Source organism: Protopterus annectens, chromosome 7.part1 (assembly GCF_019279795.1).
Source record: "Protopterus annectens isolate FY-2018-M chromosome 7.part1, PAN1.0, whole genome shotgun sequence".
Lineage (NCBI taxonomy): Eukaryota > Metazoa > Chordata > Ceratodontiformes > Protopteridae > Protopterus > Protopterus annectens.
Window position 1 is genome coordinate 418263694 of NC_056740.1, and position 27612 is coordinate 418291305.

General features: G+C 43.6%; 1 protein-coding gene across 13 annotated transcripts in view; it reads right to left on the reverse strand.

The window, feature by feature from the left end:
* The window catches only part of PBRM1 (polybromo 1), a 2726611-nt gene that overhangs the window by 2104665 nt on the left and 594334 nt on the right, over nucleotides 1-27612 (reverse strand). For all 13 annotated transcript variants that reach the window (XM_044078866.1, XM_044078877.1, XM_044078870.1 and 10 more), the window contains exon 10: nucleotides 9309-9407. In XM_044078866.1, coding sequence (XP_043934801.1) covers nucleotides 9309-9407 — 99 coding nt within the window. The remainder of the gene's footprint in view (nucleotides 1-9308; nucleotides 9408-27612) is intronic.

Below are 27612 nucleotides of genomic sequence, written 5' to 3' on the forward strand. Positions count from 1 at the left end.
AAAAAAAATCCAAAACTTTATGAACAAGGGTCGAATAAGGATCAAGTTAATTCAAAAGGGCCCAAGTTGCAAATTTTTCCCATTTAACTTGATACAGTTTCCTAGTCGAAGGTTTGTGATGGGCCACAATGATTTGACGGACAAGAGAGGAAAGTAAGGGATGCCTGGCAAGCATGGGAATTGGAGAAGCCACGCCATGAGCTTGAGATGATGGAGGTTCAGATGAACCATGCCCTCCAAATGAGACAGCAGATCTGGAGCAGAGTTCAGTATCCATGGTTTCCGAAGAAGTTGATGCCAAAGGAAGGGAAAACAAACTTGTCAAGGCCAGAAAGGGACAATGAGGATTGAGTTTTCCAACCTCTTGGCTTTCTTTAGAAACTGGGATATCAAAGGAGTTGGGGGAAAGGCACAGAGAAGACTGGGGGGGATCAATCATTGAGAAGAGCATCTCTGGGTGACTCAACTGGAGGGGGGATTAGGGCAAAGTAACTGCTGCACTTGTTGTTTAGAAGGGATGCAAAAAGACTGCAAGGTTGGCCCAGGTGACGGAAAATCTCCTTCTCCACCACAGGGTTGACAGACAACATGAGAGGCATGAGAATGGTTCTGTTCAGTTTTTCCGCCATCACGTTGGAGCTCCCCACAATGTGTTGCTGTGAGAAAGCGGTTGGATGAAATCACCCATTGCCGAACACTGAGGGCTTCTCGACACAATGGGTAAGATTTGGTTCCCCCATTTCTTGATATACCAGACTACCAATATGTTGTTGGTCTGAACTGCTACTGTTCCTAGAGGAAGGGCATTCTGAAATGCTTGCAGAGCTAACAGCACTGCCTTCATCTCTAGAATACCAATTTACAAGTTAGCCTCCAGATGAGACCATGTGCCTTCAACCGTCCTTCCCAGATAATGCCCCCCTACCCTATCTGGGAAGCATCTGTGGTTTGGGGTTGCGGAAGGATGAATGGTCGGCCCAAAAAAATCTCTGAGTGGAGCCACCATGAAAGATCCTGTTTGCAGTGACTGGTAATCAAGATGGGGTGAGACATTGGCTGATCTATCTGAGACCAGTGATAGGCTAGTAACAATTGTAAGATTCGCATGTGGTATCTTGCTAAGGGAACAAGAGTGATTGAGGCTGCCATTGAGCCTACTGCTTGTAGAATTAATCTGGCTGAAACACTTTTGCTCTGGATAATTTGGCTGACCCGAGATCTGATCCTTTGTAGCCTTTCCAGTGGAAATGAAGCAATTCCTGCAACTGTATCTAACAGGGCTCAAATGAATTCTAGTTGTTGCGAGGGTTGCAAATTTGACTTTCCGTAATTTACTGTGATGCCTAGATATGCACAGATATGCAGAGTGTAATTTCTTGCCCTTTCTATTTGACACCTGGTGGTAGCAGTGAGGAGCCAGTCTATGGAAAAACTCAAAATCCTTGCAGTCTGAGATGAGCTGCTACCACTGCCATGCATTTGGTGAACACCCTGGGGGGCTGAGGTGAGTCCAAAGGGGAGTGCTCTGAATTGGAAATGACTGGCTCCCAGCTGGAAAAGCAGGAACCTCCTGGAGCATTTGTCCACTTTTATGTGGTAATATGCATGCTGGGGGTCTATAAAGCACATCAAATCATTCTTTTCCATAAATGGAAGTATGGACTGTACCGAGACCATCCGAAATTTGGTTTGCTGTACTGCCTTGTTGAACTGGTTGAGACCCAAAATGGGTCTCCAGTTCCTTGTTTTTTTGGGCACTAAAAAAGAACCTTGAGTAAAACCCAGATCATATTTGGCCTGGTGGAAGTTTTTGGATGACTCTCTTGTCGAGCAGTGTTTGAATTTCTGCTACTGCTGTTTCCCTGTGATTGGGTGGAACATCCGGGAGCCTTTCTTGGAGTTTTTGACTTTTAGAAAGTGGGATATTATAACCTCTGGATATGATTCCCCGCACCCATTTGTCCAAAGTTATCAGTTGCAAGACGGGTTGATGCTGGGATTACTGTCCATCGACTGCCTCAAGAGGAAGACAATCGGGCCTCCATTCAGCAGTGCTGGTAGTAGTACCAGAGAAGGAATCTCTGGACCCCTGGTTCTACAGGCCACTTCTGCCTCTAGGGCGACATCTTCCATTAGTTCCTCCTCTGCCCCAGGGAAAGTCTTTGCCACGTGAGTCTTGGAAAGGCCCTTGGGATTTTTTAAACCATAGTCTTCAACTTCTCTGGTTCCTTGAGTAAGGCCGTTGAGAAGTGGGGAAACTACATCTATGGCAGAAAGTCTTCCCATCTTTCTCACATCTGGCCAAAGTGTCTTTTACCTTAGGACCAAAAAGGGATGATCCATTAAATGGAGCATTGATGAATGATACTTTAAATGGCTCTGCAAAGTCATACAAGCACATCCAGGAGTGCCTTCTAATTGCTATGCCTGAACCCGACACTCCTGCCGTCCCTTCAGCTGCATGGGCAATCAGCCTCATGGACAAGTTAGAAATTGCTTCGAGGGTGGCGAGCTGAGAAGTAACCTTGTCCCATACCCCTTGAGCTATAGCTCCTGAGAGGGTATCCAAGAGCTCTTGGACTAGATCCCTCTGTAACAGTGTGAAGTGTATCATGTAGTTCAAGGACCTGAGAGCAAAGGTCGAAGTGTAAAGCGCTTCCCAAACCTGTCAACAATCCTAGACTCCTTGTTAGGAGGATGGATAGTAGGACTTTACTCAGCATGCTGCTACCACCATGGCGCCCACAGATATACCTTTAGACCAGTGCTGTTCATCTTTGGGGGTGGAAATTATCATTTCACGTCTCTTGGGGATCGTTCAATGGAGTCGGGCATCTTCCATGCCCGCTGAGCGATCAGTTTAATAAGCTCGTCAGTGGGAGGAGCTATCCAAGAGGCAAGAAGGTTGGGCACAAAAAGCCTCCGAAGGTTAGAGGGAAGACCAGCCACCCCTCTGCTTCAGGATCTCTAGGATGTCCCCGAAGAAATCATCAGGAGGTGACATGGGGAACCTTCCCCTTCATCAAAGTCTGTATCTTCGGTGAAAGACTCCTCTGGGGAGTCTAAGTGCTTCCTCTTGCACTTTTTCTTCGCAGATACTTCCTCCGGGTGATGTTCCGGGGAAGTGTCCAAAGAGGAAGCCACCAAACGGGGTCTTTCCTGGGGCAGAGACTGATGGAAGCTCACATTGAGAAGATGTAGAAGTCTAGCCCGACAGGAATGGCAGAGACAGAGTACCCAATGAACAAAGCCTTCTCCATGATTCGGAAGGCCAGCCCCTCCATAGAGGGGTGGGTATCCCGAACCGAAATAGACTTCTTCGGAATGAAGGTCCCACCCTGCACTGAGGAGGTGACCCCCGAAACCGAAGCCTATGTTGATCCAACTAAGGCAGAAACACCTAGGGTCATGGAAGGCTCCGAAATTAATGAAGTCGATCTAAGCACCTTGGAAGTGGCCAGGGAGTCTCGACCCAGGGAGGTCTCCAGTGCCGAAAACATGGAGGTGTTCAAGGCAATCCTCAGTTCTGGAAATGAAGTTGCTACCGGAATCGAGGAAGTCGATACCGGGAATGTCAGAACCGTGGGCTCCAATGACTCAAAAGGAGTTGGAAGAGGAATAACGGATGGTGTCGTAACAGGGCCGGTCCCAGTTTGGCTAGGATCCAAAGACAATTCCCTTACAGTAAAGAGCTGATCCACCAGTCTCAATGTCTAATTCAGAGACACTCTTGGTGGATTGAACTAAAGCAGTCGAAGGAGACCTAGGGGGGTCTCAACTCAGCAAAGGGGCTCAGTGGTCTATCTTTGAATGGGTCAATAGAAGGAGAATATCTGGATCTTGGAAAAAAATAACCTGACTGCTCCGGACGAGTCTCTTGGTGTCAAGGCAGTTGAAGTTGTCTCCGAAGTCTTGTTAGGTGCCAAATCTTTTTTTGCCATCTGGTGCTGTGGAACTCTTCGACACAGAAGGATGCCTAGAAACCTTTTTGGTGGTTCAGAAGTGCTAGGAACCAAGGAAGGTTGCTTCTTAGAAGACGATGATGATTGATGACTGACTGATTGATGATGAACTGGCTTCCGTTTTGGACCCAGAAATGGCCCATTCAAAGTCACCTTTTAACAGTCCTTTAAGAAGTTTGTTTTCCTGTTCGTGGAGTGTCCTAGAGGGAAAAAAACATGGCAAATTGAACTGCAGGTGAACATTACCTAGGCAATATACACAACACACATGCCGGTATGAATTGGGCATTTTCCACTCACATTTCTGGCGCTTTTTAAACCCCGAGGTACCCTCAGATGACTTGCCTGGGGATTCAGACTTATCAGTCATAATGAAAACATACACAAACACACACACTCATCAAAAAAAAAAAAAAAGTTTTTTTTTGTTTGTTTTTATGTAAAGGGAAAAAAGAAAGGAAATACCAACAATGGTAACAGAGAATACCTGAATAGATATAAAGTACCACCAACAATGGTACTGAGGAAAGAACTACCAACGGCAGTGTTGTAGAGTGAGGGAGAGATCCACATGCACACTATTTAAGATAACGAGAGTAGCGGGTAGAGAGAAAACTACAGATAAAAGACAGACATAAAAAAGAAATAAAGGATATTTTTAAGGAAAAAACAAACTGTAAGCCAAAGCTCAAGAGTGATTGTACGCATCTGACACAAGAAGAAGCAAACGAGATAGGAGGTAATTTTGAGAGGGCAATTATGGGTAAAGCCTAGCTTGAGAGTTTGGAAGGCATGAGCTGAAATAAACGACAGTCAGTTCTAAGGCTCAGAACCGAGCCCACAGTCAAGGATTATGTGAAGACTGACAGCACCAGATCTTAAGATCTCCAAACCTCATCCTAAAACACACACACACTCGCATGCAATCACTCAACACCTATACCCTTTACCTAACCAGTACCTTAACACCCACACCTACACACACCTACACACACACACACTACCCCCCCCCCAAAAAAAAACACACTCACTACATTTGAAGAAACAGCACTTCAAGATATTGGAAGTTTGACAATCTGAACCACCTCTCGCATTTGTCGAACAAAGAAACGTTCGACAAAATGCACAGTAACTGGTTGGACACTGATCAGTGTTTTCTTCAGCACTATGTTTTATCACAACTGGGGATGGTGTGTGTGGAAGCATACATACACGCAACTTCAGATGCAAGACTATAGTGGAAGTCATATTTCTGGCAGAAGACAAGAGGGTTAAAAGAGAACGCTATGATCCTACACCTCAGATTAAGTTATCACTCCGGCTCCTAGCTCGCACTCTGGCAGGAATGAAAGGGCCTTAAAGCTTTTGTTTTTGGTGCACCACCATCAATAGGTCAATAGGAAAGTTCGTGTGGTGGAAACATGACGTCTAAACTGGGTATTGGAAAATGCTTTCTTGCTTTATCTTTAAAATTTAGCTTGCAAAAAGTAACAAAAAGAATTCACCCCCAGTTTAGCTTCAAATTTACAAAATGTTGAAAATAATTCAATGGGGGGGGGAAAGGGCAATATTGAGAAGAAGAGAAAGGGGCTTCAGTGCAAGATACTATATTTAAAACTATTTTACAAATAATGCTGGAAAACAGTTAGCAATTTCTTTTTCCCCGATTTGTTTGAAGAAAGCACTGTTAGCATGATTAATCTACACAGTTAACTGATTCCTCATCTTTCAGATACATAAATCATTTAGGGCAATGTGAAAGTAAAATTCATGAAAGAAACAGATTTTCCTCCAAAGAGTTTTAAATTTCTGGAAAGGCTGCATCAAGCTTCATAGTATTTTATTTAAAATGTTTCAATCTCTCCTCTCCAGATACACAGCAAGCGGATATAGCTTCTGCAAAAGCTGTCAAAAAAATCAGAGTTATAAAGCCCTTAAGTAACACATTTTACACTAGATGAAAGTTCGTATGAATAACGTCTACTACTAAAATCAGGTTAACCCACTGGAGGAAGACTATCCACATACCACTGAAACACTGGGTCTGAAGAGGAGTTTAGATAATGGGATGCATACCGCATTTCTTCATAAATAAGACCTAACCAGAGAATAAGGCCTAGCATGGTTTTCCAGGGTGGTCATGATAGAAGCCCTACCCCAAAAATAAGCCCCAGTTTAAGATTGTCAACACACGACGGACGTGTTGAATTAAAAAATAATATTGTTGACACCTGTTGACTGAGGTTATCGTACTCTGTTCGCCATTTTCAGACTATTCGGACACCCAACGTCTTCTCTTTGCAGAAAGTCATAACATTCTTTCCCTGGGAGTCCTCCACAATTTTTACCATAACCATAATCATCACTCACGCTTGATAGTTGAAATCCTTGGCCCATAAACACTGGCAGTTGTACTTTGATTGGTCAAAGTATAGACAACGCGTGTAAAGTGTGCGCACTTGATAACGAATGGCTGTGGTTGTGTCTTAACCATCGTCATTTTGTGTTGCCACTTCGGACTCATTAATTCTTCAATAACCCCTCCTCCTAGATAAGATAAGTGCAAAAAGAAAGAGCTATTCTGTCGAGTACAAGAAAGGAATCATGGAGGACTCCCGGGGAAAGAATCTGACAGCTTTCTGCAAAGAGAAGTTAGATCTCCGAATGGTGCAAAAATGGCATGCAGCGTACGATAACCTCAGTCAACAGGCCTTCGAGGGAAATGCTAAGAAGTGCAAGTGTGGATCAGGTCGGCAACCAATATTTCCTGAGCTGGAAGACATCTGTGAATGTATTGCTAACAGGAGAGCAAAGGCTTTGGTTGTGCACAGGGCTGATATTCAAGCATTTGCCCTTACAATGGCACCACAGTTAGAAATATCCCCATAAAAATTCAAAGCATCACAACATTGGCTGGATCGCTTCCTTCAGTGATATGAACTGTCTCTAAGATGATCAACAACACTGTTCAAGCTGGAAGATACTGAAGTTATTAAATGTGCACTTGCGTTCAAAGTCCTTTGTTGATGGCATCGACTTTTCTAAATACCAACTCTCCAACATGACTGCCGTGGATGAAACTGCAGTGTTTATGGGCCAAGGATCTCAAACAACTGAGCAGAGGGGGCCTCGTCAATCTACATTCCCTCCACTGGTTACGAGAGTGCACGTATTACCTGTATTTTGGCAATTTGTCTAGATGGAAAGAAAACCCCACCTCTGATTAGTAAGGGCAAGAAAGATGAGACTGAACGCGTTTCAGGCATTTACAATCTTGAAACCAAAAAAGCCTGGTGCACACAAGCAGTTATAAGGAAGTGGGTCGATGTAATGCTGCCACTTGTTTTGTGAGGTGGCGAAAGAGTTCTGCTAGTCTGGGATTCAGCCAGCACTCACCACACTAAAGACATGAAGAAATTCCTTGCACAGAGAAGAATAGCTCAAATAATGATTCCCGCAGGAATGACTGCCTATCTCAAAGACTCTTGATATTGCAATAAACAAGCCATTCAAGGACCATTTGCGCATGAAACTCAATGACTACATTGAAAATAGAACAGAGAGAAATCAGCATGGAAACTTTGTGAAGCCTGGCCTGCGAGAGATCCTGACTTGGGTGAAAAATTCATGGGATAAAATCACCGACAGCTGTGTTGCCAATGCACTACAAGCAGGCTACTTGGACAAGCAGTGCTCATTTAAGGAGAGCTCTATTGCTAGGCATGACAGATTCGGGCCAATGATTCTACAGGAAATGGAGTCACAAGAAATTCAGGCCGGAATTCGAGGGTTAGAGACTTACGACAATGTTCCAGAAGAAGATGACATGACTGTATTTGAATTACTTTTCCATTATCAGGGCAACGGAATGGATTGCTTCTGCTTTCAGTTTTATTCCCCTCCTCCAATACACATGCATTGAGATTTTTCTGCACTTTCTGTTAAGCATGACATATTGCACTGTGAAAGCCAAGGTGTAGATATTCTGAAGCTGAAATGTTTGTTGCACTGTTTATGTAGAATTCTCACACAACTGTTAACGCATTACTTAGAACTGTTGCCCAATAACAGAAAAGTACCAAATAAATGTCAACTTGTGTACATGAATAAAGGTCGATTTGTGTACATGAATAAATGTTGATTTTTGTACATGAATAAATGTAGAATGTTGTACGGGGGGGGGGGGGGGTAAGGCATCACCTGATAAACCCTAATGCGTATTTTGGCGGGGGGAAAACAGTATAAAGATCCGGTCTTATTTTCGGGGAAATACGGTAGGTTCTGGCATAAGAGAGGATATAATCAAAGGATGTCAAACAATTTCTGAGCTGGGGGATGGACATGCTACCACAACAGAAGCAATAAGAAGCACAGGGGTCTTCTAGGTAAATGGGACACAATATGTAAGAGGTGCTGTCCTTGAACAACTCTACTGCACAGATTTGGGTGCATCCACAGAATAAGAGAATGCTTGAAAAGGGAATACTAAAGTAGCATCTGAAAATTGCACTGTGATGGTGTTTACCTCTTACCAGTTATTAACAGTGGCTGGTGGTGAATCACGTCAAACGATGGAGTCACTCTCCCAAAAACAGAGCAAGCAGACATACATTTCCACAACTATACCATGCACCCACAGGAGAACCACACAAGGAAAATTACCATGTTCTGAGTTTCTCAGAATAAATTTTGTCATGAATTTACAGAAGAAAAATATACAAGAAAACTAATATTTTATTTTGTACTACAGTAGTAACTAAGGTCTAGTTAGACATGTTTAAAGAGATTAAATGGTCATCCGTCCACTGCAGGAGGTGAGACATCCTTTAGTGGCAGAGCTCTTACAGTAGTCAATGGAGAAAAGTGTTAGAGGTTGTGGAACATACAGTTCCAGTCCAATACCTAGAACAAAGATGGATTAAAAGCAAACTGCCCATTTAAAAGATACAGTCCATTTCTCTGTTTTTTTTTTTTGGAGCACTTACAATTTGCAAGCGAAAGTCTTGAATGGTGCAACCAATATTATGTGAAAGGCATATTAAAATTAACAGCATTTTTCTTTCCTTCCAGCAAAAATACCTTTGTGTTCAGAAATTAACTTCACACAGGTAACAAACACGTAAAACTTTTCTTTGTTTACTTGGAAAAAAAACCTACCCCACCACAGCACACTGTCTGTGCTAGCAGCCAACTCCAAGACTGAACGTAAACAACTACGGTAGTAACTCAAAGTTCAATACAGAACACTAGCCCCCTTTCCTACCATTGCAGTCTCAATGCATGACTAAAACTGTACAGAAGCCTTTCAATTTTTTTTTTGCTAAATGACCGAGTACATGCTCTTACCTTGAACACTTGTGACCCTGGTTCATTATAGGTCTTTGCATTTCTTGTTATAAGGTCAATATCTTTGGCCATTCCCGTAATACTTTTGTAAGCTCCAGTCTGCAGAAAGAAAAAGAATAAAGCTAGTGATTTTGCACACACTGATTTTACACATTTAGATTCATGCATCTCTGAGAACTTGTCTCCAAGGTGCGGACAGATGGCATCCCGACTTCAACCCAGGCCAACAAGGATTTGATTAATGACCCCATCACTGAAGGAGCCAGGCAAGATGAGGAAAAAGTGAAGGGGCACATCCTGCACAGCTCTCCTGAGGGTGGGGTGCACTTCGGAACAAACTATAATGTGTGATTTCCCTGAAGAAGACCAGGGAAAGTACTGCTACGTGCTTCAGGAGGAGGAGCAAGGCTGCTTAGAGGAGATGCCTCTCTCAGAAGTGAGGAACAGCCTCTGCATTCAGCCCCATGCACATCCCCCTCCCTGGTGTTTTGCCAAGTATGTGAAGGGTATACAGCTTAAACCAACACAAAATCCTCTGAAGGTCCCTCCCAGTCAATGCATACTCTGGTGATGGAGAGCAAATGGGCAGATTAACTGGGAGGGGGTTGATGACTGACACACAAGGGACAAAAAGTAAACGAAAAAAATCATGCACCTTTCCTGTCACTATTAAGATGGATCAATGTAAACCGTGGTGGTGCAGCGGTAGCATTCTCGCCTCACAACAAGAGGTTCTCCCATTTGATTCTTGGCTGGAGCGCTTTGTGTGTGGAGTCTGCATGTCCTTCCCGCGGTCAAAAGACATGGGTGAATGGGCGTACCTTCGCTGAAGGTTGGGCGTTGGGACTGGCACCTCAGCACCATAAAAATCTACTGCCAATCATTAGCGGACCGGAGTTCCGCTGTGGCGACCCTTAACCGGGAAAAGCCGAAAGAAAAACAAAAATAACAGTTTTAGATTTTAAGTCCCATTTTTTTTAATTAAAGAAAATAAACAGTTTGTAAAAGTAAAAAATAAAGTGAAGCGACTGGTCTGGCACTGAGGGTATGAACCACCACTGCCAACCAAATGCCACACTGAATATGTGAAGGACAGTGATTACAGTTCTTGAATCTGCTCTACTGACCCAAATAGATCTGATGGCCACCATAGTTATTCTGTCTACACTGGTGCCCAACAGATTAAAGTAAAAAGGAGAAAAGTGCTTCGCTAACTGTAACCAGGCCTTAACAGTACACAGGGAATATGTACTGCTGTCCTGGATATGAACTTCAAACAGCCACAACCAGACTTCAGGAATGCACACTGACCATTTACAGAGTTGAGTATTTCAGTAGAACCCCAAGCCCTTTCTCACTACTGTCTAGATCATCCACAATGTTTTCTAGTGTGTCCCCCTACACACACACACACACACACACACACACACAAAATTCCTAGGTAAGGCTGGTAGAATTCTCCAATTTCCCAAAACTTTCATCATCCTGGATAGGTAGTACTACCACCATTCCAGACTACTGGATAGAAAACCCACCAGCCACCATGACAGTCAACTTACTGCCAAATAAAACAATAATAAACATAAAATAGTACCACTGACAGAATCCAAAGCTAACTGATCCCAGGATGCCTTTTAGAACTGTAATTCCAAAATAAGCTCTAGATCTGGATACTATAACCAGTTTATAATGTTTGGCAAAGTTAAGTCCAAAGACTATGCTGCGCTAACAAATTTCATCCACAACAGAGTTTCTGAAAAAGTCAGGGGGAAACTGACAGATCTGGGATGGCCTCTTGGTTTAGTTGGTAATGAGGTTATAGCATTGTGTGCCCCCTCTCTACAGACCTTCCAATATACTTCCAGCAACAGAAGAATACTACCTATACCTCTGAGAAGTACCCCTTTCTCTATCATTGTAGCTATCACAAACTATGCTGTAAGCATTTCATGGAAAACAGAATACGGAGGGTGGTTAACCACTGCAAAGAAGCTGAAAAAGCAGCTTCTGAAGTGTAAGTTTCCACTACAAGTACCTATTCAACCTTGTTTTCATGAACTTTAAGAACATTTTGTGCTCACTGACTCTTCTTCAAATTTACAGAGCAGAGAAGAACTGTAACCCTCCACTGCTGATACCAGAACAGTCTTGACTTACTGTCCCACTTTCTCTGATAGAGTAGGTTGAAATAGTTGACAATAACTGAAATGTTAGGGAATAATTAAAATAAACCAAAAACAGAAATGTGCTTCCTACATAGATTGTTCTTGTTAAAAAAAAATCTTTACTGATCTTGATGTGGTCAGCCTGCTCTACTACACCCTGCTTCACTCTCCTACCCCCATCCCACACACCCCAATTAAATTTAAATCTGTACTCTCCAAAGCTCCTCTAACTTCTTCAACCATTAAACAATTGCCTGCACAGCCAACTATGTAGCATTGATCCTCCAACAGATACATCACTTCTTGAAACTTCTAGACATTTCCACAGGAATCACTTCCTTCTCCCTCAGACACCACTTCCTATACTTAGATGTGTCAACTGCTCTCCCCCTTACTCGAGTATCACTGTAAAAACTACTACTTACTAATTCCAACATACTTGCATCACATCCTGTGCCAAAACTCTTACATGATAAAACACATGGCAACATTAGTACATGTTTTAATCATATGTCTCTTGCTACATACTGAAAATCACACATCTACTTCAGCTCCACCTCCCCCACCTGTCAACTATTAATCTTTACATTACTACTACTGCATTACACAACTACACAAAGTAACACCACTATCTACCATCCCCTACCACTTTTATATATTGTGCTATCAAGCCCTCTTTACGTAAATCTAATAAAAGGTGCTTCTGAAACTATGTATACTGTCAACACTACGCCTGCTCTCCTCTGCTACCTCCTACCACAAACAGTTGCTCTTAGTCTCACTCTCTCTCACACACACACACACGCACACACATTAAAAGCATGCCCACTCTCACATTCCCCCTCAAATAAACACAAAATTCAAAGGACATCTCTACAATACTACCTCTTTTGATTTTACAACTGTAAAATAAGCCAAATAAAATAAGCATTCTCAACTAATTCTCTATAGTATAAACACTGGGAGTCTCTGCAACAAAATAAAAAGACCTACATCCCTAGCTAACTGTAATTAATCCAGATATCATCACACTTTCTGAAACATGTCTAAAACCCCACAATATAAAAGAAGGACTGCTCCTTCAAGGATACAACATCCTTAGAAAGAACAGCACGTAATAACCTGCTGGATGAAAAGCCATCATCTTCTCTCTCAACTCTCTTCCAACCTGTAGCAAAGTAGAACTCATCATCTTGGTCATGGCAGCTAAAAATAGCCAATTATTTATGGGGGTTGTGTTCTTCCTGATCAAAATAAAACAAGAGGAAAGCTTATCCTGGACAAGCACAAAACATCCTCACAGAAACAATAACACTACAAAGATGTAAATGGGCAATACTACTATTCTCCAACTAAAGCCCAATATCGACTTACTCAGTTTTACTCAACTAATCAATCTTTCTACCAAGTTCTCCAAGGATAACACTAGGGCATCTATCCTAGACTGGATACTAACAAAAGACAGCAAAATAATATACCCAGACATCCTGCTGGACATCATGAGGGATCAATACCCCACTAATGTCAAAGCATGCCGCCAGACACCATAAGTGATCCCCAACCCACTTATGTTATATATAAGAGGCCTAACACAGTCAGACAACATAGGTTCATAGAGTCGTACTATGCTGACACACACAAGAATCTTTTCAAATCTAGCAGTGCAAGCCGACCCAGTTTTGTCCCAAGAGTTCCTTAGATGCCTATATGGTGGGGAATGCTATTAAGGAGGTAGGCAAGGGTTGTGTGTGTGTGGGGGGGTGTTAGTTGGGGATTAATTTACTTACTTGTCAATCTCTCCATCAGAGACATGGGGGCCAGGCTATGGGTGAATTTGAGATTTTCCACCCAATGATCAAGATTTCTTTTGAACAGGGTCAGGGATGAACTCTAGTTCATGTAAATGGGGAGGTTATTCCACAGCACGGGAATCCTTTAAAACACATCAATTCTTCCAGCAGGTTCTATTTATGTTGCAAAGTTCAGGTCCTTGGATCTAGTGTTTCTAGCGTTATTTGGCTTGCAGACATGCAAGAGATCCATCAGTGCTGGATCCGAGGACACCTTACAGGACAGGCATAGAATGCCTCTCAGTAACCTGTAGGAGACGGAGTACAGAGATAAGACTTTTAGAGAATCTGTGGAAGACAGGGTATTCATACTCTGGATCTCCTGGTGAGGAACCTTTGAGGGTGTTCCAACTACTGCAAGTGCCTGGCTAGGTACATGCCAAAGGGGGGCATTGTACTCAATGATTTATTTATTTACTGACATTTGACTACCTAGAAAGTCCAACTGGGTAGAAGCCCACTTTCAGTAGAGGTATGGGGAGAAAAGCTCCAAAATTATGACAAAATATTTTAAGAATAATAGGTTCATAGGTTCATACTAGGCTATCTTCCCTAGGGCATTTATAAGCCTAGCCAGAGTGTGTTTGGCTTTCACCACCCATTTTAAATTAATTTTGCTATGCCCTTTTTCGAGGTTAGTATATTGTGCCTCTGTCTAACAGTGACACAGAAGTGATACCCGGGGTAAACCTACGATCCCCCATCCACTCATCAAGATTCCTCTTGAAGAGAGTCAATGAGGGACTCTGCCTAACCTGGACTGGGATTTTATTCCAGAGTGAAGGGAGCCTCTGGGTTATGAATCTGTCCCTCCAGCATGTCCTATTTATTTCAGTGGTGGGGTTCGAGTCTCTCGAGTGCGTAGCTCGATGGGATTTGGATTTTCTGAGGTGCAGCATGTCCATTAATTCCGGGTTGGACATGGCTTTATACGTCAGGCACAGATCGCCTCTGAGCAGGCGGTATGCCACTGAGTAGAGCTGGAGTTTCTTTAACCGGGCAGCATATGGCATCTGTTTGAGCCCTTTGATCCTCTTGGTGAGGTACTTTTGGGGTCTTTCCAGTTGCTGCAGGTGTCTGGTAAGGTACATCCCAAAAGGGGCATTATACTCAATTATGGGCCTGATGAGGGATGAGTAAAGAGGCATGATGACCTCCCCTGATCTAGATGTGAATCCCTTCATGATTAGGTGGGCTATATAAAATGTTTTTCTAACCACTTTGGCCACGTGGTTGTCAAATGAGAGATTGCTATCAACTTAGGTCCCCAGGTTCCTAATTACTTCTTCCGTACTTAATGGATTACCACTTATGTGGTAATTTGTGGGCACTTTGTTTTTGCCAAAGGGGATGACTATACACTTTTTGGCGTTTATCTTGAGGCCATGGCTCTGGCACCAGTTGTCTGTTTCTAGGAGGCCCTTTTAGAGGATGCTTGTGTTGGCTGGAGAGTCGATTATGGCTCCCAGTTTGCAGTCATCTGCGAACTTGGTCAGCCACAGTGTGTGTTGGCCTGTACCTCTGAGAAATATATACAGAACAAGAGAGATCCCAGGACTGAGCCTTGTGGGACGCCACTTGTAACTGGTTTGGAGTCTGACATGGCTCCAGCAATTCTAACCATGTGGGTTCTGTCCTTGAGCCAGTTTGCAACCCATCTAGTGACACAGGGGTTTATATTTAAGCTGGTGAGCTTATCTATAATGCCAGAGTGGGGTATTGTATCGAAGGCTTTTGCGAGGTCCAGGTAGGCTGTGTGGACCACCTTCCTCTCGTCAATGGCCTTGATGACTGTTTCAAAGAAATCGACCAGGTTTAAGAGGCAGGATCTGCCCTTAACAAAGCCGAACTGGATAGGATCCAGTGTCTGTAGGTCCCCAATATCTTTATTTATGAGGTCCATGATGATCCTTTCCATAGCTTTGCAGACCAAGCTAGTCAGGCTTATGGGGCGATAGTTTCCAGGATCCGTTGAGGCACCACCTTTGTGGAGAGGGACCACCGTTGCTGTACGCCACTCTTTGGGTACATATCCTGCAGCAAGGCTGAGACTGAACAGTAGTTTTACGTTTAGGTTTAGCTCTTCTTATAGTTCATGTAGGACGCAGCCCAGGACACCGTCTGGTCCCATTGATGCTGTGTTTTTTTGCTTTGGAGAGGGTGGCTCTTACCTGAGCATCAGATATAAGGCACATGACAATCATTTAATATTTAGCGTAGTTTTAGACAGCTTGTACAGAAATTAAAGGCAAGTTCGTCTAATAAAAATAAAAATTGCAATATGAAGTGAGAAAAACAGGCTTATGGTATAATTAGAGTCAGGGAAGAGAATTAGATAGCAGTAAGGAAGGAAGTAATGAAGGGAGGGTAAGTAGGTATAAGGAATGAAAAGGTGCTAGCTCACATTTAGGGATATAGTTTATCCTGATTTTGATCAAGAACAGTACCAGATTTTAGTTAGGAAGTCCTTCAGACTGGTTTTGAAAGATGGGAGGGAGGGTATAGACCTGATGGATTACAGGTAAGGAGTTCCAGGCCTTAGCAACCTTGTACAAGTGCAGACAATGCCCAGAAGATTTGCTAGATTTGTAGACTGGAGTTTTTGGTCACTGGATCGCAGTGACTGACTGGGAACATAGTTGCATATAATTGTTTTTAGGGCTGTACAGGCAGATGGATGCTAGACAATTTTATAGGTGGTAAGAAGCTGTGTATATGTTAGTTGATGTGGCAGTTCTAACCAATTTAGGCTTTTCAGTGCTATACAGTGGTGGGTTCTGAAGGGGTATGTAGTGCAAATTTAGCAACTTTGTTATAGCATTGTTCAAGTTTTAGTTTTTGTGAAGCCAGGAGGTTAGTAAGGAAGGGAGCACCATGAAGAAGAGTGGGGAGGAGATAAGTAGTGGCAAATGTAGTTTTAGTTGTGTCAGTGACGACAACATATTTGGCTCTGTAAAGCCTCCCTAGTTTTTAATGAGGTTTTTCTTGTGCAATTTTGTATATGCAGGTTGAATGCAAAATCATCATCCACTGCCACCCCTATACTGCAAAAAAGATCAAAGAGAACAGATTACGGTGGATTGGACACGTGCAGAAAAGCAGAAGACAATAGGTTCATAGGTTGGTACTGGGGTATCTGCCCGAAGGCATATATTAGCCCAGCCACATTGTGCGGTATTCACCGCCCCTTTAGTAGTTCCCTAGACCCTTGTACTAGCAGCTAGTACCCTTGGCCCCTATCTAGTAGTGCTGTTGGTGTGATCCCCGGTGTGAACTTTCTGTTACCCATCCACTCATCAAGGTTCCTCTTGAAGAGTGATAGTGAGGGGCTCTGTCCTATGTAGATCGGGACCCTGTTCCATAGTAAGGGAAGTCTCTGCGAAGGGAATCTATCCCTCCAGCATGTTCTATTCATTGTTGTGTTGAGGTTTATATCCCTAGAGCGTGTAGCTCGAGTAGATTTGGTTTTGCTAAGATGGAGCATGTTCAACAATTCTGGGTTGGACATGGCTCTGTACGTTAGACAGAGATCACCTCTGAGAAAGCAGTATGCAACAGAGAACAGTCTTAGCTTTTTCAATCGTGCGGCATAGGGCAACTGTATGAGGCCAGTAATCCTCTTGGTTAGGTACCTTTGTGGTCTCTCCAGCTGCTGGAGATGTCTAGCCAGGTACACTCCAATTGGTGCATTGTACTCAATAATGGGTCTGATGAGGGAAGAGTAGAGGGGCACCATTACATCCTTAGATCTTGATGTGAACCCTTTCGTGATCAGATGGGTCACATAGAAGGATTTTCTAACCACTTTGGCAACATGGTTATCAAAGGAAAGCTGACTATCTACTTGGGTCCCTAGATCCCTTATTTCTTCTTCAGATTTCAGGGGATTACCTCCTATGTTGTAGTTTGCTGGTACACCGTTTTTTCCAAAGGGGATTACTACGCATTTTTTGCATTTAGCTTGAGACCATGGCTTTGACAACATTCATCAGTCTCATTTAGGCCCTTCTGGAGGATCTCCATGCCAGCTGGAGACTCTATTATAGCACCCAGTTTGCAGTCGTCCTCAAACTTAGTCAGCCACAGCCCTTCCGTGCTTGCCTGTACTTCTGAGAAGTATATGCCAAACAAGAGGGACCCCAGGACAGAGCCCTGAGGCACACCACTCGTTATTGGTCTGGATTCGGACATAGATCCCGCTACTCTTACTTTATGGGATCTGTCTGAGAGCCAGTTTGCGATCCATCTTGTGACATAAGGGTTTATGCCCAGGCTGGTGATCTTATCAATAATACCTGAATGGGGAATGGTGTCAAATGCTTTAGCAAGGTCAAGGTAAGCCATGTGTACCTCCTTTCCCTTATCTATAACCTGAGTAACTGTCTCAAAGAAATCCACCAGGTTTAGGAGGCATGATCTGCCCTTGACGAAGCCGAACTGTGTGGGGTCCAGCAACTGGAGGTTCCCAATCTCTCCATTTATGAGTTCCATAATGATTCGCTCCATAGCCTTACAGATCAGACTGGTCAGGCTGATTGGTCGGTAGTTCCCAGGGTCAGTTGTGGCCCCACCCTTGTGTAGCGGGACCACCATTGCCGTGCGCCATTCTATGGGCACATATCCTGTGGAGAGGCTGAGACTGAACAGGGTATTAAGATACGGGGTTAATTCCTTTTGGAGCTCGCATATGACACAGCCTGGGACACCATCTGGTCCCATGGAGGCAGTGTTTTTAGCTTTAGATAGAGCCTTGTTAACCAACGTATCAGTAATAATTGGACTTACACAATCCCCTGGAATGGTAATAGGCCCTGTAGGTGGTGACGGGGGGGGGGTGGTGGAATTTGCACTGAACCTGTCAGCCAAGATGTTGGCAATGTCAGAAGGGTCAGTGTATTTTGTTCCATTTTGTACCAGCTCAGAACAGACCTGAGCGTTGCCATTTAGGTTTCTGATGTAGCCATAGAAGGTCTTATGGTTATCCTTGGCATCCTTGGCAACTTTCTTTTCAAAATTAGCTTTAGTTGACTTGATGAGGGCCCTCAATTTCTTACTAATGCTAATCAGGGATGATTTTTCTACTTGAGATTTGGCCTTTTTTTGTACAAGTCTCCTCCTTTTATTGTAAAGTTTGCTTATGGCCGGGGTCCACCAGACTGGTTTCTTCTTGCTTGAGGAAGGAGTCTTGGTTTTATTTGGGATAGCACGGTCGATGCAATCCTGAAGATGCATATAGAGTGCCTTGGTGTAGGATTCCGCATCCTGGATATCCTTATCCTTCTGCAAGGGAATAGTGAAGCTTTCCACTTCAGATGCAAGTAGTTTGAAGTTTGCTTTGGAAAGGTTTTTGACTATGGTTTCTTTGATTGGGGGAGGCGGAGGAGTGAGGATGTCCAGGGTTATCAGTTTGTGGTCGGATCTGACCAAGGAGGGGGTGATAACGGGTGTGGTACAATGGGCGCCCATATTTACGATGATTAAATCCAATATGTTGTCCCCTCTAGTGGGGGAACATACTAGTTGTTCAAGGGCATTTGAATTTATAAATTCTATGAATTGCTGAGCATAGGAGTTGGAACATTGGTAGTTCGCGCAGTCTATACCAGGGTAGTTGAAATCACCCAAGATTATGGTGTTGGGTAGGACCTTTATATTTTCCAATGTCTCAAGGAATCAAGCTGGTAAAGATGATGATTTGGGACAGAGAGGAAGAAAGTAAGAGGAAACGAGGACATCCAGCAAATAGATGGATGGATTGTGTGAAAGATGATCTGAGACGGTTGGGCATGAGTGTTGAAGAAGGCAGGAGTGTAGCATTGAATTGAGAGAGATGGCAACAGTTAACACAAATCCCTGACCCCATGTAGAAAATAGGAAAAAGAGGGCTAATGATGATGATCACACCTAGTAGTTTGCTATGAGAAGCAACTTCAGTGGTTGTATTATCAAGAGAGAGGACTTTATTTTTTTCATGAGAGGGATTGGGGGGGGGTAGTTTGGTCTTTTTTGGATTGAGCGTGAGTTGTGAGTTATGAAGCCATGTTTCAGTGGCTGTTAAAGTTTCCTGAGTAATGTTTTTGGGTGGTGGGTTTGATAAGAGTGATAAGGGCTTAGTAAAGTGGTAGTATTACATCCTTGGACCTGGCTGCCATACACTTGCTTAAGAGTTGGGCAACGTGAGAATGGTTTTCTTATTGTCTTGGCTATGTGGTGGTTGAATGCAAGACTACCATCTACATATCTTCTCAAAACCCAATCGGGTCAACTCTAGGGGGTCTTTAATCAATGAGGTAATTAGCCTGGGTGGATACTTTCCCAATGGGCACTACTACGCATTTATTTGCAATGAATTTGTGTTAGATCCTTTTGTAGAATGTTGGCGTCATAGGGGGAATTTATGATAGCTACCAATTTACAGTCCTCTGCAAACCTGGTGAGCCACAGGCCTTTGATATTAGCAGGTTCAATGCACTCCCATGTTGGCGAGTACTAGGTCTGAAATGTTTGATCCACTGGTAAGAAAGTGCGCTATCAAGTCCAGAGTGTTTGTGTTGATGAAGTCCAGGAAATGCTGTGCCTGTGAATTAGAGACAGTGTATGTTTCCCAGTCTATAGTGAGTATGCTTCCCAGTCTATAGTAAGTTAAAGTCTACCATGAATAGGGTATTTGGTTGTTTGGCGAGTGCCTCTAGAAGGTGTATGTAAGAGTTGTGAGCTTCGTGAGACAGAGATCAACCTGTAGCTGGCTAGTACATGGCAGGGAACACTGCCTGTGGAGACCAGAACATGGATGAGCTCCAAGGCATCATCATGTGTTTAACCAACCTAGAGTTATATTTGCAGCTAACACAGATGGAGACAACTTCATATTTAGCCCCCGTCTGTGTGACTGTTGGTTAAAATGTATGGAAGGCACTGTAGACTTCCACTGCCAGAGTACTTTCTGTGGCTTTAAACCAAGTCTTAGTAATGGTACAGATGTCTACATTCTCCAAAGTGAGGAGTACATGGAGTGGAGTTTTGCGGTTTAGGTTGCTAGCATTAAACAGTAGCACCTTAATTTTAATCTAGTGAGAAAGCAGACCAAATTCAATAGCAGCTTCTTTAATGTTACCCTTAAAGAATGCACTCCAGTCTCCTTCCTAACCCTTCCTCGAAATGATACTGTTATTCACTTCAGTGTTTACTTCCTCCATACTAACAGGCACAAGACCCAATCAGAAGAAAAAACATCAAAGCCAAATCTGCTCCTTGGCTGACCCATAAAACTATACTACTCACATGGCAGTTTAAGAGAAAGCCTGGAAACCTTGGTGTGCCAACAAAACTACTACAGGTCCACAGAACAACGGAATCTAAAAAATGAAACTTAAAAAATAACATTAGAAGAAAAGTGCATCTTACAACAACCACCTCTCCAAAAGCTCTAGGCAAAATAACCCTAAGCTTTTTTTGGTTTAGTTACTCAAACTTGATAAATCTACACAACCAAACCCTTCCCTACATCTCACAAACTATGCAGCAGCAGACAGTTTTAACAGTCATCATACCAGACATAACCTCACTGTTCAAAACAATCACTACCCATAGGACTAACAAATAATAGTAAAAGAAACTCTAATTATACCCCATAAACTCACTCCAGTGCCTCTATCAGAAACTCTCATCAAAACAGAGCATCTACTCTAGGTGCACTTAAAACTATCCCTGAAAACTTCACGATAGCTACTGACTCCATACCCTACCCTGTATACATTCTAATAAACCCTCTAAAGAACACTTAACATGCTCGTGTTTTGGAAGCAGTCACTCATTATTCTATTGCACAAAGGTGATAGTTCAACTGACCATTCAAACTATTACCCCATCACTTTAATACCTCCACCCTACTGTCCTACATAGATACTGTTAGCAATAAAATAAACTCAGGTGAATTGTCTTCATGCTGTTGTAGATCTATCAAAAACATTCAATACTGATGAAAGACCAGCGCGGGTAGAGTTTTTAGTAGAATCTACAACAGAAGCTGCCATTAAAAAAGGAATAATTACTAGAGCATATAAAATATTGCACAATATCAATCACAGGAGGTTAGAAAGGTTTGGAAAGATAGATTTGATAAGCAATCCACAAAGAGACAATGGGGATATATGTATGTCTCCCAAATATGCAACAAAATCTAAAAGACTTAGGATTTTTGCCTGGAAATGTTTACATAAATATTTTTATACCCCAAGTAGACTCCAGAGAATTTTTCCTCAGGAAGGCATTAAATGTTGGAGGTGTGAAGAGGAAGAAAGAGGTAGTTCGGAATAAGAAGTTATGTACCTACCATAACGTTCCATGTTAGTTGTCTTCTTCTTGCCTTCTTTCTTGCTGGTTGGGTTCGGAGCCAATCCTCGGCTCCGACTCGGCCATCTTCTAAAGCTCAAGAGCTATTTACTGGCTCGAGGCCTCCCCATATCCCACAATGCCTGGCGCTAGATCCCCAGATCTCATTTGGTAGACCTAACTACAGACAAATATAAGGACACCTGTCCTAACAGTATACGTTTAGCTACAGAGATAAAAGGTTGAGGGAACAAACCAGATAAGACCCAGCCAGCTAAAAGGAACTCAGAGGGCAACTCTTCTCGGTCTATTAGGAGGGGGACAAAGGGTGGGACGCAAGAAAGAAGGCGAGAAGAAGACAACTAACATGGAACGTTATGGTAGGTACATAACTTCCTAATGTTAAGTTGTCCATCTCGCCTTCATTCTTGCTGGTTGGGACAGCGTCCCTAGCACCTCAGTCCTGGGTGGTTCATCGGAACAGACTCTTCAGCACAGTGGAACCAAAATCAGCTCTGCTCCTAGAGGCCACATCCAACTTATGAGGAATAAAGGTATGGGAAGTGGCCCATGTAGCTGCCACACAAATGGCTTCCATTGGTAATCTTGCCTGAAAAGCTACAGAAGTAGCTAAAGCCCTAGTAGAGTGACCTTTTGGTTTTGCAGGGAGCTGTTTGTTCCTCAATTGATAAATCAAAGTAATAATAGAAGTCAACCACCTAGACAGAGTAACTTTAGACACTGGTAGACCTTGTTTACCTTCAGCATAGGACAGGAAGAACTGATCTGATTTTCTAATTTGTTTAGTCCTATGCAAGTAGAAACGTAATTGTCTATGAACACCCAACTGATGTAATTTACGTTCAGCTTTGTTGGAATAATTTGGGAAGAAGACCGGAAGATCAATGGACTGATTCAGATTACTCTCAGAAGGTACCTTAGGAATGAAGGAGGGATTAGTCCTGAGCGAAACTCTGTCATTATGAAAAACTAAATAAGGAGGGCGAACACAAAGGGCCTGGAGTTCGGAAACTCTTCTGGCTGAGGTAATTGCCAAAAGAAAGAGGGTTTTCCAAGAAAGAAACTAAGGAACATGAAGCTGTGTGTTCAAAGGGGGGCAATATTAAGAAAGCTAAGCTCAAATTAAGATCCCACGGAGGCGGGGGATCTCTTACTGGGGGCCTGAGCAAAGTAGTTCCGTTGAGAAAAGCTTTGCAAAGCTAATGGGGCATGATACTAGTTTCAGATAGGCCTGTACGAAAATTTGAAATTGTGGCTAACTGAACTCTAATGGTGGCAGAAGAGGACCCAGCCTGAAAAAGTTCCGCTAAGAAATCTAAAACGTGGTGGACTGGGGCTGAAACGGGATCCATGTTTTTAGACTCTGCCCAGCAAGAGAAACATTTCCACTTACTAGCATAAGTTTTTCTGGTGGTAGATTTGTGCGAAGATAAGATGATTTCACCCACCGATTGGGAAATGTCCGGAAGCCTGGCTAAGGTTGGAAGTGGAGCAACCAAGCAGTGAGGTTGAGAGACTGCAGGGATTGGTGCAGCCCGCCCTACTGATGGATCAGGAGGTCTGGTACTGGGTCCAGGGCTGCTCCAGGAGGTGATGATGCAGGAATGGAAACCAAATTTGTCGAGGCCAGTAGGGGGCAATGAGGATCATCTTGCATCCCAGCACGGAAGCTTTCTGTATTAGTTTGGGAATCAGGGGAAATGGAGGGAATGCATAAAGAAGTCCCTGAGGCCAATCGTGGATTAGAGCGTCTCTGGGAGGGTATCCGGGAAGAGGGAGGAGAGAAAAGAAACTGTCACACTTGCTGTTGAAGGAGGTGGCGAAAAGGTCGCAGCAAGGCTGACCCCATTTGCGGAAGATTTGGTCCGCCACTGTCTGCTTGAGAGATCACTCGTGAGGTATGAGAATTGCTCTGCTCAGCCTGTCCGCTATAACGTTGGACTTCCCAGGGATGTGTGTTGCTATCAGAAACCGCTGGGAAGAGATCGCCCATTGCCAGAGTCTGAGTGCTTCTCGACATAGGGGGTAGGACTTGGTTCCGCCCTGCTTGTTGATGTACCACACTACCGACATATTGTCTGTCTGAATTGCAATGGTCCCGGTGGGAAGAGAGTTCTGAAGAGTTTGCAACGCTAAAAGCACAACTCTCATCTCCAAGACACTGACATGCAGATGGTACTCGTGGGGTTGCCATGTGCCTTGGACTGTTCTGCCCTGAAAGTGCCCCCCACACCCGATCAGGCAGGCATCCGTGGTCACTGTGGCTACTGGAGAAGGAAGAACAAATGATCTGCCATGGGATACTGACGGGGAAACCAACCACCAAGCAAGCTGGTATTTGCATGTCTGTGTAATCATAATCATGTGAGACACTGGAAGTTGTAGAAATGACCATTGGGTGAAAAGCAACCACTGAAGAATCCTCATATGAAAATGAGCCAGGGGGACTAGTATGATCGCTGCTGCCATGAGGCCCAATGTCTTTAGGACGAATCTGGCCTGAATTTTCTTGCATCCTAATAACACCTGTACATGTTGGCGAATATCTACTACTCTGTGTAACGAAAGTCTCGCTGACATGTCTTTTGTACTTAAACTTGCACCTACAAAGGTTATAGACTGACAAGGCGACAATGCAGACTTTTCAAAATTTATTGTGATACCTAGCTTGGAGCAAGTTTGGATGGTGTAGTTCCTGGCTCGTAGCAGCTGATGTCTGGTGGTAGCAGTAAGGAGCCAGTCGTCTAGATAGGGAAACACCTGGAATCCTTGCAGTCTCAGGTAAGAGGTAACTACTGCCATACATTTGGTGAACACCCTGGGGGCTGTGGTGAGACCAAACGGCAGAGCTCGGAACTGATAATGACTTGCTCCCAGCCAGAAGCGGAGGAATCTTCTGGAGCGCCTGTCCATTTTGATATGGTAGTACGCATCTTGAAGATCTATGGGGCACATCCAATTGTCCTGACCCAAAAAGGGTAGAATGGACTGAAGCATGACCATCCGGAACTTCGTTCTTTGTACAGACCTGTTTAGTCTGCTGAGACCCAAAATGGGTCTCCAGTCCCCTGTCTTTTTTGGTACCAAAAAGAACCTTGAGTAAATTCTGGATCCTTGCTGGTCTGCTGGGACTCGTTGGATGGCTCTTTTCTGTAGCAGTTTTGAGATCTCTTGGACTGCTTGTTCCCTTAGACTGGGTGGAACATCTGAAGGGATTTGTTTGACCTTAAGGGGGCATGAATGAAAGGAATTCTGTAACCTGTGGATATGATAGACTGTACCCATCTGTCTTGAGTTATGTCTTGCCAGGCTTTTGGGTACAGCGATAATCTTCCCCCAACTGCCTCCGACGGCGGGCAGCCGGGCAGCCTCTCAGGGATGCTGGAAAGGCTCGTCAGAGAAGGAATCTCTGCTGCCCTGATTTTGCGGGCCCCCTCTGCCTCGAGGGCATCTATTGTTGCTCCCTTCTCTGCCCCTGGAGGGAAACTCACCAAGTGTGTCAGGCACGGCTCCCTGGGGTTTCCGGAACCACATTTTGCCACTTTTCTGACCTTTGGGTTATGGTCTAGAAGGAGTGGAAAACGGACTCCCACAGCAGAGAGTCTTGCCTTCCTGCTCACACCTGGTAAGGGTATCCTTCACCTGTGGTCCAAAAAGAGCAGAACCATCAAAAGGGGTATTGGTGAAAGACGCCTTAAAGGTGTCTGCAAAGTTACATAACCGCATCCAAGCGTGCCTTCTCAAGGCCACACCTGTGCCTGCGGCTCTACTCGCCCCATCGGCCGCATAAGAAATGAGCCGCATGAAGGAGTTCACTATCGAATTAAGAGTAGCCAGCTGGGAGGTAATCTTATCCTGGGCCCCTGCAGCTGATGGATCTTGAAGGGTATCTCCTAGCTCCTTAAGGAGATCCCTTTGAAGGCATGTAAAATGGCAGAAATAGTTCAGTGACCGCATGGAAAAGGTAGTTGAGGAAAACATCTGCTTCCCATATCTGTCCATCGTCCTAGACTCCTTATTAGGGAGATGGACAGACGAAGTCTCAACCAACTCCTTGTTCATGGCCGCTGCTACCACCATAGCATCAACAGGGACACCCTTTGTCAAAAATTGTTTGTCATGTGGTGCTGTGATACATTTTGTGGGCCTTCGGGGAGTTGTTTCACTGTGTCTGGGGCTGACCACGCCTTTCGAGCCACCACTGCCATCAGTGGATCAAAAGGCAGAGACACCCAGGAGGTGGAGGGGCGAGAACCAAACTCGTCCAGATATACCAACTCATCCTCAGAAGGGTTAAGGGTAGTCCAGTTCCCCCTCTGCCTAAGCATCTCAAGGATGTCTGAGAAGGAGACATCTTCAGAGGGGGACCCTTCTGAATCCTCTAAGTCGGTATCCAAAGTGACAGACTCAGGGGAGTCAACAAGCTTCCTCTTACATTTCCTCTTTCGACGGGGCTCCTCTGAATGAACAGGGGAGGCCTCTACCGCGTAGAGCACATACTAGTTTGAAAGTTCTCTCTATGACCTTATCCAGGTACTGAATTGCTACGTACTACTAGCTTGCTTAGTTTTTCTAATTAGTTAGGTTAGCTTTATGTTGTTTAAACTGAGATACTCTGTTTAGCCACGCTCCATGTGCATATGCTTATATGTGTATGCTTTCTCAGAGTTGTGCTCAAACTGCTCCGTAGATATCCTCTGCAGCCTTATTTAATCTCCTTGAAGGCTACCAACTTCTGTGGGGACTCCGGTAGACTTTACTGCAATAGTCGATTGATGATCTACAATCCCTAACGCTTCTCATAGCGTTGATCTCTGGTGCGTAGAATATGTAGACCACGCTAACTAAGCCAGAGTAGTATTTGGCCTCTTTGTCGCTACACCACCAGAACCATTTAGACGAGTTAATTTATTACTTTTTGCATTTCTGAGTTACAATCCCAAACGCTTCTCACAGCGTTGTACACTATATGCGCCATATGAGCTCCGGTGCGTAATATATGTAGAATTTTGGACTCCTTGTCGCTACACTACCAGAACCTTTTAGATGACAATTTGTTAGGTTTGCTCTTTTTAATCAACCAAGAGAGTCTAATAAACCGGTAACAAGTTACAGATATATGGATACCTTCTATGTATTAGCTGAAATACATGTTATTCTGGTATAATATTATGCACACTCATCGCATACATTTTAATACTTATGGTACATTATACTGTAATCCTCACCTAGTCTTACCCTCAGCTATTCTATATTATTAAGCGACATTTGCTGCACTCTGTTAGCGGTCCTAAAACCTATAACTTGCAATTGAATGTAGCTCCAAATCAATTACTTATCTACTAGGCTGTGCTAACTTAATGTCCCACATATTTTTGTCTCACACAATTCTTTTGAAACTAAAGCCTTACTTTGAAAAGTGATTACAAATTAAGGGAATTATTTGAAACTAAAACCTTACTTTAAAAGTGATTATAAATTAAGGGAACTGCATTGTATTAGTGTATGTCATGGCTGACTACTGGATATGTATTAGTGCATTACTTTGAACTGTTGGAGGTTACTGAATACCTATTTCTGCTTTTACAGTATCTAACTAACAACCACCACACGTGTTTTACTGTTCTAGATTAACATAGTTACTTTGTTATAGTCTGCTTGACCAGCTGTGTATCAGCTCCATTGTATGAAATGCTTGATTCATCTAGAAACTTGTACTTGTCCTCACCAGTTCTTACTCACTTTTGCATTTAACTTTCACCCTTGCCTTCATCTTAGGTTTTCACTCTTCTCTATCTCCTTTTCAGCTATCAGGCTTGTGCCTGTGATACATTCTGTCCACCATACCCCAACATAACAAGGCAGAAGAAAATCTTTCAGGAACGGAAGGGCCTACCCTAAAAGAATCCCTACGTATTTTTAAGGCTCTGCTCACCA